Below are 11843 nucleotides of genomic sequence, written 5' to 3'. Positions count from 1 at the left end.
GTGCACTTGCGACTCCTTGTGGCGGGCTGGGCGCATGCACGCTGACTTCGGTCGCCAGTTGTACGGTGTTTCCTCCGACCCATTGGAGTGACTGGCTTCAGGGTTAAGCGAGAAGTGTGTCAAGAAGCAGTGCGGCCTGGCAGGGTTGTGCTTCAGAGGTCGCATGGCTCTCGACCTTCTCCTCTCCCGAGTCAGTACTGGAGTTGCAGCGATGGGACACGACTGTAACAACCAATTGGATATCACGAAAAAGGGGTAAACAAGATCACATTTTTTWATGTAATTGAAGGTTTTTCTGTTACCACCATGTTCAGCTGATTGCACTTTTAAGACGCTCCCTTGGCAGCAGCCACATAGTATTCTCCCCTTGAAACCAACTGAAAGTCACTTTTTGAAAACAGAATGGGAAAAAAGGCACAAAAAAGGCTGTACCTTGCTCTCTATCGTCATCTGTTTTTAGATATATCACGCTAATCATGATAGGACCTTCCGTCGAAGAGGTATTGAGGAGCAAACCAATAGCCTATCCAAACTGAAAACAAATGTACTGCGGCATGCAACCGACGCAGGCGCTGCATTCCCCATTGCACCCCCTAGGTGGAGCACGTCGCCATAGCCGCACTCTTGCCCCTGCCCCGTCTGTAAAGTCCTTTGTATGAATCACAAGTGAACAGGCAATCCTACCATGCCCCATTCGCTTGCAGATGACGGTAGCCGCTGGATAGAAACAACTACTGTCGCTGCAAATGCATCTGTCAGAAAGAGAAAGACGCGCAATAACTTCTTCAACAATAGAGTGATAGCTTACATATTTTGAAAGTTACAACATTTTAACTGCGTTTACCCGTTTACCAAGTCCGTCGTTCATAGTGCGTTGATAATATAAGTTTTTCTTTCTCCTGAAAAACCGCGAACGCATGTGAGAGCATAATAGTTTGCCATTTTCAGATTCAAACCCTACACTCTTTCCGACTTCGTCCATCAGTCTTTAAAGAGCCTTCAACTTTTGAGGAATCGAAAGTAGAAGCCTGAGTGGAAAAGCTTGTGTGGAGATTGATGTTTTACTGAAATGGACGTGAGAGTATACCCACCTCCACCACAGTCTTTATCAGCAACAGATTCTTCCCGATTGGGACCCTTGCAGTATCCCGATTCCCCGTACTGCAATAAGGTGAGTCGCATCTGGACAAGGTTATAGAAACCTAGGTTATTGGTTTCATTGTTCACAATGTTATGGAGATGCGTAAAAACGCTGTTCAGAAAGTGAACACTGTTTATAGCCGTTACGCATTGCCCTGAAATAAAATGACTTTCTGTCCATTCATTTGAAAGCAGTGATAACAGGAACAAACACTCATGCTCAAAATGTATAGTTATTTAATGTCATATGTTATATAAAAAAATGATTGCTTGTTTATCCTTTGTCAGTACGTATAAACTGGTGATGAACGCAGCGCACCACTGTCAGTGAAGTTGCTTTCAAAGTGCTCAACTTAGTTTTTTATCTCAGTTGATGACAACATGGGCTGATGTTTCTATGTGATTGCATCACTTACAGGGTTTATGATATAATAACCATTACAAAAATGCCTTATGTTCAATGCAATCCTATACCTCTGGTTATATGAAGTAGTTGTGCCTCTATTACGCACTGTAACTGAACCCTTGTCTTGTTTATACACATCATCTCACTATAATAAAACCATTGTTATTTACAGTCTGCTTTCAAACACACAGTTTAAATTGACTTTCACGTTAAGATTGTCAGAAGAAGGCCTGTCCTGCATAATAATACTAATCTCTGTGTGTGTGTGTGTGTGTCGTGTGTGTGTGTGTGTGTGTGTGTGTGTGTGTGTGTGTGTGTGTGTGTGTGTGTGTGTTAGACCGTGCTTGAATGGATATGCGCTGTGGTATTTGCGCCTGTGTGTGTGTGTGTGTGTGTGTGTGTGTGGTGTGTGTGTGTGTTGTGTGTGTGTGTGTGTGTGTGTGGTGTGTGTGTGTGTGTGCCTGCGTGCGTGCGTGCGTGCGTGCGAAAGAAGAAGAGAGAGAGCGAAAGAGAGAGAGAGACGTATGGGGTAGGGATGTTGAAGGGAGGGTTAGAGCAGAGTGGGGGTTGTACTATGCCTTTTGATTCACTGCTCTGTCTTTTTTATATAAGATCTCATAAGTATCTGCAATGAAAATGTAAGAGAGGGAGATAGAGAGAGAGATGGAGGAAGTCCTATAGATATAATCCGAAATATTGAATTGTACTGGTTGAGAAAGTCCATGTAGTGTAAACACTATCCAAGATTTTCCATTTTAGCATTCAGAGTAATGAGATGGGGGGTAGGGAGGTTCATAGAGGTAGAGAGAGAGAAAGAGATGGACTGGCAGAAAAGGAGAGAAAAGAGAAGTGTGCTATATCCAGAGAGGGAGAGAGAGAACGAGAGAGGAAAGTGAGAGATTCAGAGGGAATGAGAGAGAGGGYGTGGTAGAGAGAGGGAGAGAGTGAGGGTGCAGAGCAAGATAAATACAGACAGAGGGAATGAAAGAGAGTGAGATATAAATCTGTGTGGTAGAGAGAGAGAGAGAGAGAGAGAGGGGGTGAAAGAGAGATGTGATTGTGAGAGGGGAGTGAGGTATGTCCAGTGCAAACAGACAGAGATGGCCTGTGTGCTGCTGTTTGAGGTATCTGTATGTGTGAATACCCAGAGATGGATGCAGTCCTATACTGACTGCACTGTTATCGGCAACAATTAATCTAATACTTCAAATATTTCTGTCCGGGGATCACTGTTGTGACTGCTGCTATGTCTAAGCAGAGGTTTTATTCACCTCTAGTTTAATTCAGAATCATGGTTTGATTCAGGCCCATTTCTCTTGACAGTAGATTGGCTGTTTGATTAGCTATTCTGTTCGACWCCCTCGTCTAAAACGTTATTCATGAACATCAGTTCACGATCACTTGCCATTTAGTTGATGCAAAGTAATTGAGGAAAGAGAGAGTGGTCCATAATTTGATGTCTTGTTATGATTATGATACTGTAATGTAATAACATCATCAAATCGTAGTTGCTATGGGAGATGGGGTTGTTTGTTCTTATTTTCTAGAATTACAGAAAGACTGAATGACACTTCAGAGCTTTTATTGATGGCTGGGTAACTTTTGTTTTTGTGACAGTTTTCATTGATTCCGAGATGGTTGAAGAAATGTGGCTTCATGTAACACTCTACAACGTGCCCTGGGTGCAGCCATTTTGCTTCCTGGTTCTCATCTAAGATGATAAATCTGATATGTCAGTTCTGCATTCTTGTCATGGACTTTACTCAGTTGTACTGACACTGTGGTGTCTTTGTCTGTCTGTGTGTTTGTGTGCGTGTGTGTGTCATCGTTCTGTATGAGTGTGAGTGTTTGTATCATTGCTCTGTGTGTGTGCGTGTGTGTCATTTCTCTACGTGTGTGTCTGTGCGTTTGTCTTAGCCTCAGGCATTTTAAATTAAGTCCAAATTACTGAGCTCTTTGGTGGTCCTGGAACTCTGAGGGGCTCTGGGAAGTCGACCCCGACATTAATACTCTGTCCTTTGTGTTTACTAACCAAGCACACACAGCGCCACAGACCTGGGTCCAAATACTCTTTGATATCTTTGAGCGTTTGCTCTAGCTTGCTTGGAGTGCCAGATGGGCAATGTTTACAGTTGTGGGACTATTCTATTGGTCCATTAAGCCAGGCAAGTTCAGTCGAGCACAGATAAAGTATTTGACATGATTTCAAATTGTATTTGAACCCAGGTCTGCACAGCACAGGCCTAGAACAGGCAGGGAGCACAGCAGTTAGGCTCATTGTCAGCCTCATCCACAGAGAGCTGGCTCACGTTTTGAATATTATCTGCATCTATATTTACATTTCTGGTCCATTTATGGCATTGACATTTCTCATCCTACCTACAGAGAGAATGTTGAGCTCCTAGTAGCTGTCAAGCATAGTAATCTTTGTAAGGCAACTTACTGATTGATGTAGGACAACAGTTCCAGACCTCCTTGTTTAACTTGCAATGAAAAAGTATTTCTACTTGTTTAGTTTTTTTGCATATTTTTGACAATGATCCACAACACACAATCAAGTCTACATGAAAATGGTTAAAAAGCAACACATTTGAAGTTTTAGAATGGCCTAGTCAAAGTCCAAACCTAATCCCAATTGAGATGTTGTGACAGGACTTGAAACAAGCAGTTCATGCTTGAAAACCCACAAATGTCCCTGAGTTAAAGCAGTTCTGCATTCCCCCACAGCGTTGTGAGAGACTGATCAACAACTACAGGATGCGCTTGGTTGCAGTCATTGCAGCTAAAGGTGACACAACAACCAGTTATTGAGTGTAATGGGGCAATTACTTTTTCACACGGTGGAACTGAGTGTTGCATAACTTTGTTAATTAAATCAATAAAATAAGTATCCATTTTTTTGTTATTTGTAAACTCAGGTATGTAACATTATGTTTTGGTTGAAGATCTTCAGTAACAAAAATATCAGAAAGGGGACAAATTCTCTTTCGCGGCACTGTACATCGCTGTGGCAGCAGTAGTCTCTGATTCAATTAAGTTATACTACAGTAACATTCCAGGTTTTTTCCTGACTCAAAAAAGGGCTTAGGTGGTGCCTCAGTTTCCTATGCAGGAGAAACCTTATGTGTGTACTGCACTGTTCTAAATGTGTTGAGAGGAAGATGAATGTAAACCCGACTACATATCCAGATATCAATCTGGTTTGTTCTTTTCACTACTTCAAAGCAATGCTGTAAATCTGCCAATCACAGAATCCAGATCCCAACTAAGATATATTTACTGTACAACATGGATACATTCACAAGATAACCCTGTCGTCTTTTGTGAACAGTAAATTGCTGTATGAATGTTACTTTGTGATTCATAAGCATGTTATAAAGCTTCAGAAGCCTGTTATAAACCTTTTTAAGGCTTCATAAGCTGTGACAATACACTGAGGAATATCTATCTGGTTATGGCTAGAGTCAACAGCTTATGTCAACAACAAACTCAAGTGTGTGGATCAACATACTATCGACAAATTCTAATCCACACATTGTGGAAATGTGCCTTTGTCTTTAGGCAATGAMATTGACAGAGATTGGAAACATCAACAACATTTCATACGTCAGAATGCTTGACTACTAACTCCAACTGTAGATGGAGCCCAGTTAGTCTTCTTTATGTTGTTTKCCATAGTCAATCAGTTTGTAGACTCCTATGGTTGGGTCAATCCTCAAACAGACCTTTGGTTGTAAAGCTGGAAGGGATTGAATGATCTTCACCAACCCGTAAACTAAAAACTCTGCCCAGGGATGCACAGTGGTTTTAAAGGAGGCATTGTAGGCACACATGTAAAGTAAGACAGCAGTTGTCTTTGAGGGAATCCTCCTCAGTCCTAGGGCCAGATTCATAAAGCATATCAGGGTAGAAGTGCTGATCTAGGATCAGTGTTGCAGTTTAGATCATAATTAATAAGATTATATGGACAGGGTGAACCTGATCCTAGATCAGCACTCTTACTTTGAGACGCCTCATGAACACGGGTCATGGAGTAGCCTATCCCTCTCGGTTGATACATTCTCCTTCCAGAGAGACATCAGGGACTGTAACATACTCTGTTTCACGGAATCGTGGCTCTCTCCGGATACACTGTCCCCGTCCATACAGCAAGCTGGGTTCTCAGTACATCGCGCAGACAGGAATAAAGAACTCTCCAGGAAGAAGAAAGGCAGGGGTGTATGTTTCATGATTAACTACTCATGGTGTGATTGTGATAACGTACAGCAACTCAAGTCCTTTTATTCACCCGACCTAGAATATCTCACAATCAAATGCCGACCATATTACCTCCCAAGATAATTCTCTTCGGTTATATTCACAGCCGTGTATATTCCTCCTCAAGCCGATACCCTCAAGGAGCTACACTGGACTTTGTGCAAACTGGAAACCACATATCCTGAGGCCGCATTTATTGCAGCTGGGGATTTTAACAAAGCAAATTTGAGGAAAACGCTACCGAAGTTCTATCAACACATTGACTGTAGTACTCACACTGCTAAAACGCTTGATCACTGCTACTCCCCCTTCCGGGATGCCTACAAGGCTCTCCCCCGCCCTCCCTCAGGGCAAATCAGTTCACGACTCCATTTTGCTCCTCCCTTCCTGTAGGTAGAAACTCAAACAGGAAGTACCCGTGCTAAGGTCTATGCAACACTGGTCTGACCAATCGKAATCCATGCTTCAAGATTGTTTTGATGTATACACGGACACGGTGACTGAGTTCATCAGGAAATGCATAAGCGATGTTGTTCCCACTGTGACTATTAAAACCTACCCGAACCAGAAACCGTGGCTAGACGGCAGCATTCGCAAAAAAATGAAAGAGCGAACCCCCGTATTTAACCATAGCAAGGTGACTGGGAATATGGTCGAATACAAACAGTGTAGTTATCAAACAGGCATAACGTCAGTAAAGAGACAAAGTGGAGTTTCAATTCAACGGCTCAGACACGAGACGAGGCAGGGTCTACAGACTATCACGGATTACAAAGGGAAAACCAGCCACGTCGCGGACACCAACGTCTTGCTTCAGGACAAGCTAAACACCTTCTTCGCCCGCTCCCAAGGACTGTGGGCTCCCATTCTCCGTGACCGACGTGAGTAAGACATTTAAGCATGTTAACCCTCACAAGGCTGCCGGCCCAGACGGGATCCCTAGCCGTGTCCTCAGAGCATGTGCAGACCAGCTGGCTGGAGTGTTTACGGACATATTAAATCTTTCCCTATCCCAGTCTGCTGTCCCCACTTGCTTCAAGATGTCCACCATTGTTCCTGTAACCAAGATAGTAAAGGTAACTGACCTCAATGACTATCGCCCCATAGCACTCACGTCATCATGAAGTGCTTTGAGAGGCTAGTTAAGGATCATATCACCTCCACCTTACCTGACTCCCTAGACCCAATTCAGTTTGCATACCACCCCAACAGATCCACAGACGATGCCATCACACTGCACACGACCCTATCCCATTTGAACAAAGATGAATACCTATGTAAGAATGCTGTTCATTGACTATAGCTCAGCCTTCAAAATAGTACCCTCCAATCTCATCATTAAGCTTGGGGCCCTGGGTCTAAACCCCGGCCTGTGCAACTGGGTCCTGGACTTCCTGACGGGCCGCCCCCAGGTGGTGAAGGTAGGAAACAACACCTCCACTTCACTGATCCACAAGGGTGCGTACTCAGCCCCCTCCTGTACTGCCTGTTCACCCATGACTGTGTGGCCACGCACACCTCCAACTCAATCATCAAGTTTGCAGACGACACAACAGTAGTAGACAGCCTACAGGGAGGAGGTGATGGCACAGCCAGAGTGGTGCCAGGAAAATAACCTCTCCCTCAATATCAACAAAACAAAGGAGCTGATCCTGGACTTCAGGAAACAGCAGAGGGAGCACGCCCCTATCCACATCGACAGGACAGCAGTGGAGGTGGAATGCTTCAAGTTCCTCGGCGTACACATCACTGACAATCTGAAATGGTCCACCCACACAGATAGTGTGGTGAAGAAGGCGCAAAAGTGCCTCTTCAACCTCAGGAGGCTGATGAAATTAGGCATGGACCCTAAGACTCTCCGAAAGTTTTACAGATGCACAATTGAGAGCATCCTGTCGGGCTGTATCACCGCCTGGTACGGCAACCTCACCACTGCAACCGCAGGGCTCTCCAGAGGGTGGTGCGGTCTGCCCAATGCATCACCGGGGGCACACTGCCTGCCCTCCAGGACCTACGCCGATGCACGGGAAGGCAAAAAGATCATCAAGGACATCAACTCCCGAGCATGGCTGTTCACGCTTGCACCTTCAGAAGGCAAGGTCAGGACAGGTGGTTCAAAGCTGGGACGAGAGACTGAAACAACAGCTTCTATCAAGGCCATCAGAACTGTTAAATAGCCATCACTAGCCGGCTACCACCGGCTCAACCCCTGCCAGCCTTAGAGGCCTGCTGGCCCGTGTACATAGACATTGAAATCACTGGCCACTTTAATAATGGAAACTTCGTCACTTTAATAATGTTAACATACTGCTTTACTCATCTAAGATGCACAGTTGAAGTCGGAGTTTACATACACTTAGTTGGGTCAATAAAACCGTTTTTAAACCACTCCACAAATTTCTTGCTAACAACGCTATGTTTTAGCAAGTGGTTAGGACATCTATTTTGTGCAGGACACAGAATTTTTCAACAGTTCGTTTACAGACAGATTATTTCACTTATATTCACTGTATCACAATTCCAGTGGGTCAGAAGTTTACATACACTAAGTTGACTGTGCCTTTAAAAAGCTTTGGAAAAAATCCACTAACGATTAGTTCATGTGCTTTAGAAGCTCTGATAGGCTATTTACGTAATTTAAGTCAATGGTAGGTTGTCCTGTGGAAGTGTATTTCAAGGCCTACTTTCAACTCAGTGCTCCTTTGCTTGAGACATCATGGGAAAATAAAAGAAATCAGCAAGACTCAGAAAATAATTGTAGACACAATCTGAATTCATCCTTGGGAGCAATTTTCAACAATGTGAGCGGTACCCATTCAATGCTGTACAAACATAGTACCGCAAGTACTAAACCCATGGGACACGGAGCGCCATACGCGCTCAGGAAGGACCGCAGTTTGTCTCCTAGAATGATACATACTTTTGGTGTTGAAAAGTGCAAATCCAAGTCCTCAAGCAACAAAGCAAAGGACTTGTGAATGATGCGGTGAGGAAACAGGCTACAAAAGTATCTATATCACAGTAAAACGAGTCCTTACATCGACATAACCTGACAACGGCGCTCGCCAAGGAGAACGCACCTGCTCCAAACCCATAAAAAAGCCAGGCTACGGTGTGCAATTGCACATGGGGACAAAGTTTGTACTTTTTGGAGAATTGTCCTCGGGTCTGATGAAACAAAAATAGAAGTTTGGCCATAATGACATTGTTATGTTTGGAGGAAAAAGGGGAGGCTTGCAAGCACAAGCACACATCCCAACCGTGAAGCAAGGGGGGGTGGAGAATCATGTTGTGGGGTGCTTTGGCTGCAGGAGGACTAGTGCACTTCCAAAAAAAGGTGGCATCATGAGAAGGAAAATGATGTGGATATATTGAAGCAAACATCTTCAGACATCAGTCAGGAAGTTAAAGCTGGTCGAAATGGGTCCTTCAATAGACATGACCAAGCATACTTCAAAAGTGTGGCAAATGGCTTAAGGCAACAAAGTCCAGGTATTGGAGTGGCATCACAAAGCCCTGACCTCAATCCAATAGAAAATATGTGGGACAGACTGAAAAAGCGTGTGCGAGCAAGGAGGCCTACAAACCTGACTCAGTTACACCAGCTCTGTCAGGAGGAATGGGCCAAATTTCACCCAATTTATTGTGGGCAGGTTGTGGATGGCTACCCGAAACGTTTGACCCAAGTTAAACAATATAAAGGCAATGCTACCAAATACTAATTGAGTGTATGTAAACTTTTGACCCACTGGGAATGTGATGAAAGAAATAAAAGCTGAAATAAATCACTCTCTCTACTATTATTCTGACATTTCACATTCTTAAAATAAAGTGGTGATCCTAACTGACCTAAAACAGGGACKTTTTACTAGGATTAAATGTCAGGAATTGAAAAACTGACTTTAAATGTATTGGGCTAAGGTGTATGTAAACTTCAGACTTCAACTGTATATACTTTATTCTATTCTACTGTATTCTAGTCAATGCCACTCCGACATTGCTCGTCCTGATATTGATACATTTCTTAATTCCATTCTTTTACTTTAGATTTATGTGTTGTTAGATACTACTACTCTGTTGGAGCTAGGAACAAAATACATTTGTATACACCCACAATAACATCTGCTAAATATATGTATGTGACCAATTTGATTTGATTTGATTTGATATGTGCATTGTTTATGCAAGTAACATGTGTTGTATGTTAAAGTCTTTAGTCACACCCTCTCAATCAAACCTGGGTTGTATAGCTCCACATACGTAATCAACATGCATGTTGTGTTGGTTGCTAAGCACTGTAAGTGTAAGTGCAATGCTCTCACTTAACCTACATTGGGTGCTATGCATACTATTCACACTTAAGTAATGGTACAGAATCCACACATRACAAATAGCCCACTATGGCTGCTCCTTCTGCTTAGATGCTTTTCCTGTCTACTAACATCATGAGTAATGCTTGATATCAGATCAACTCTGACACATTATTACTTCACGTTATTTTCCTGAATGTAGTATGCTTCGAAAGTGTTTATTTATGTATTACCATCATTCAATCCATAGGATATACTAGAATAGAAAATATAATGAGCCTGGTTACATAAATCTTGTGCCTGGTTATATAGTATTATATAGTCTTCTTCTCTCTCGCAATTCAATTTCAGTTTTAAGGGCTTTATTGGCATTGGAAACATATGTTTACATTGCCAAAGCAAGTGRAATAGATAATAAACAAAAGTCAAATAAACAATCAGAAATTAACATTAAACATTACTCTCACAAGTTTCAAAAGATTAGAGACATTTCTCTCTCTCTCTCTGTCTCTCTCTGTCTCTCTGTCTCTTTGTGTGTTTGTCTCTCTCTAAGTCTGTCTGTCTCTCTGTCTCTTTGTGTGTTTGTCTCTCTCTAAGTCTGTCTGTCTCTCTATCTCATTGTGTATTTGTTTCTGTCTGTCTGTCTGTCTGTCTCTCTAAGTCTGTCTGTCTAGACAGACAGACAGACAGACAGACAGAACCGACAGACAGACAAATACACAATGAGATAGAGAGACAGACAGACTTAGAGAGACAGACAGACAGACAGACAGACAGAGAAACAAATACACAATGAGATAGAGAGACAGACAGACTTAGAGAGACAGACAGACAGACAGACAGACAGACAGACAGACAGAACAGACAGACAGACAGAGAAACAAATACACAATGAGATAGAGAGACAGACAGACTTAGAGAGACAGACAGACAGACAGACAGACAGACAGACAGACAGACAGACAGACAGACAGACAGACAGACAGACAGACAGACAGACAGACAAGACAGACAGACAGACAGACAGACAGACAGAGAAACAAATACACAATGAGATAGAGAGCCAGACAGACTTAGAGAGACAGACAGACAGACGAACTAAGACAGGAAACTCTCCACCAGCTACCTCGCCGCCCCGCCCCCCCGTCCGCGAACACCCACCCCCAAAACGCCACACGAAAGAGGGAAAAAGAGAAGAAGAAAGAGCCCGGGAAGAAGGAAAGAAAAAAGAAAAAGAAAATAAAAATCCCTTCCCCTCAATCACCCATCCCCCAGCCGCCCCGCCGACGACCACCTCCCCCCCAAACCCATTCCCCCCTCCCCCACCCCCACCTCCCACTCGAGAAAGCCAGGAGGGAAAAAGAAAAAAAAAAAGGGAGAAAAGGAGAAGGGAGAATGGGGAGGAAGAGGAGCCCAGAAAAAAAAGAAAGAAAAAAAGAAAAAAGAAGAAAAAAAAAAAAAAGGAAAAAAGGAATAGGGAGAAGCCCCTGCTCACCCCCCAGACCCGCCTCCCAGGAGAGAGAAAAAGAGAAAGAAAGAAGAAGAAGGGAAAAAAAAGAAGAGAGGGAGGAAAGACAGGAAAGGGAGGAGGAAGGGAGAAAAAAGGAGAAAAAAGCCTCACACCCAGGAGAAAGGAATCAAAACAAATACACAATGAGATAGAGAGACAGACAGACTTAGAGAGACAGACAGACAGACAGACAGAGAAAACAAATACACATGAGATAGAG

At 43.3% G+C, this 11843-nt stretch overlaps 1 protein-coding gene across 1 annotated transcript in view; it reads left to right on the top strand.

Moving 5' to 3' along the window:
• Positions 1 to 668: 668 nt before the first annotated feature.
• LOC111979053 (thymocyte selection-associated high mobility group box) overlaps positions 669 to 11843 on the top strand; it is a 110167-nt gene continuing 98992 nt past the window's right edge. Inside the window, 1 exon segment of the mRNA XM_070449035.1 lies at positions 669 to 1171. Coding sequence (XP_070305136.1) covers positions 1070 to 1171 — 102 coding nt within the window. The 5' untranslated portion in view covers positions 669 to 1069.

This window comes from Salvelinus sp. IW2-2015, linkage group LG19 (genome assembly GCF_002910315.2).
Source record: "Salvelinus sp. IW2-2015 linkage group LG19, ASM291031v2, whole genome shotgun sequence".
NCBI lineage: Eukaryota > Metazoa > Chordata > Actinopteri > Salmoniformes > Salmonidae > Salvelinus > Salvelinus sp. IW2-2015.
The sequence above is the reverse complement of the archived record's forward strand: the minus strand, read 5'-3'. Positions and strand labels throughout refer to the sequence as shown.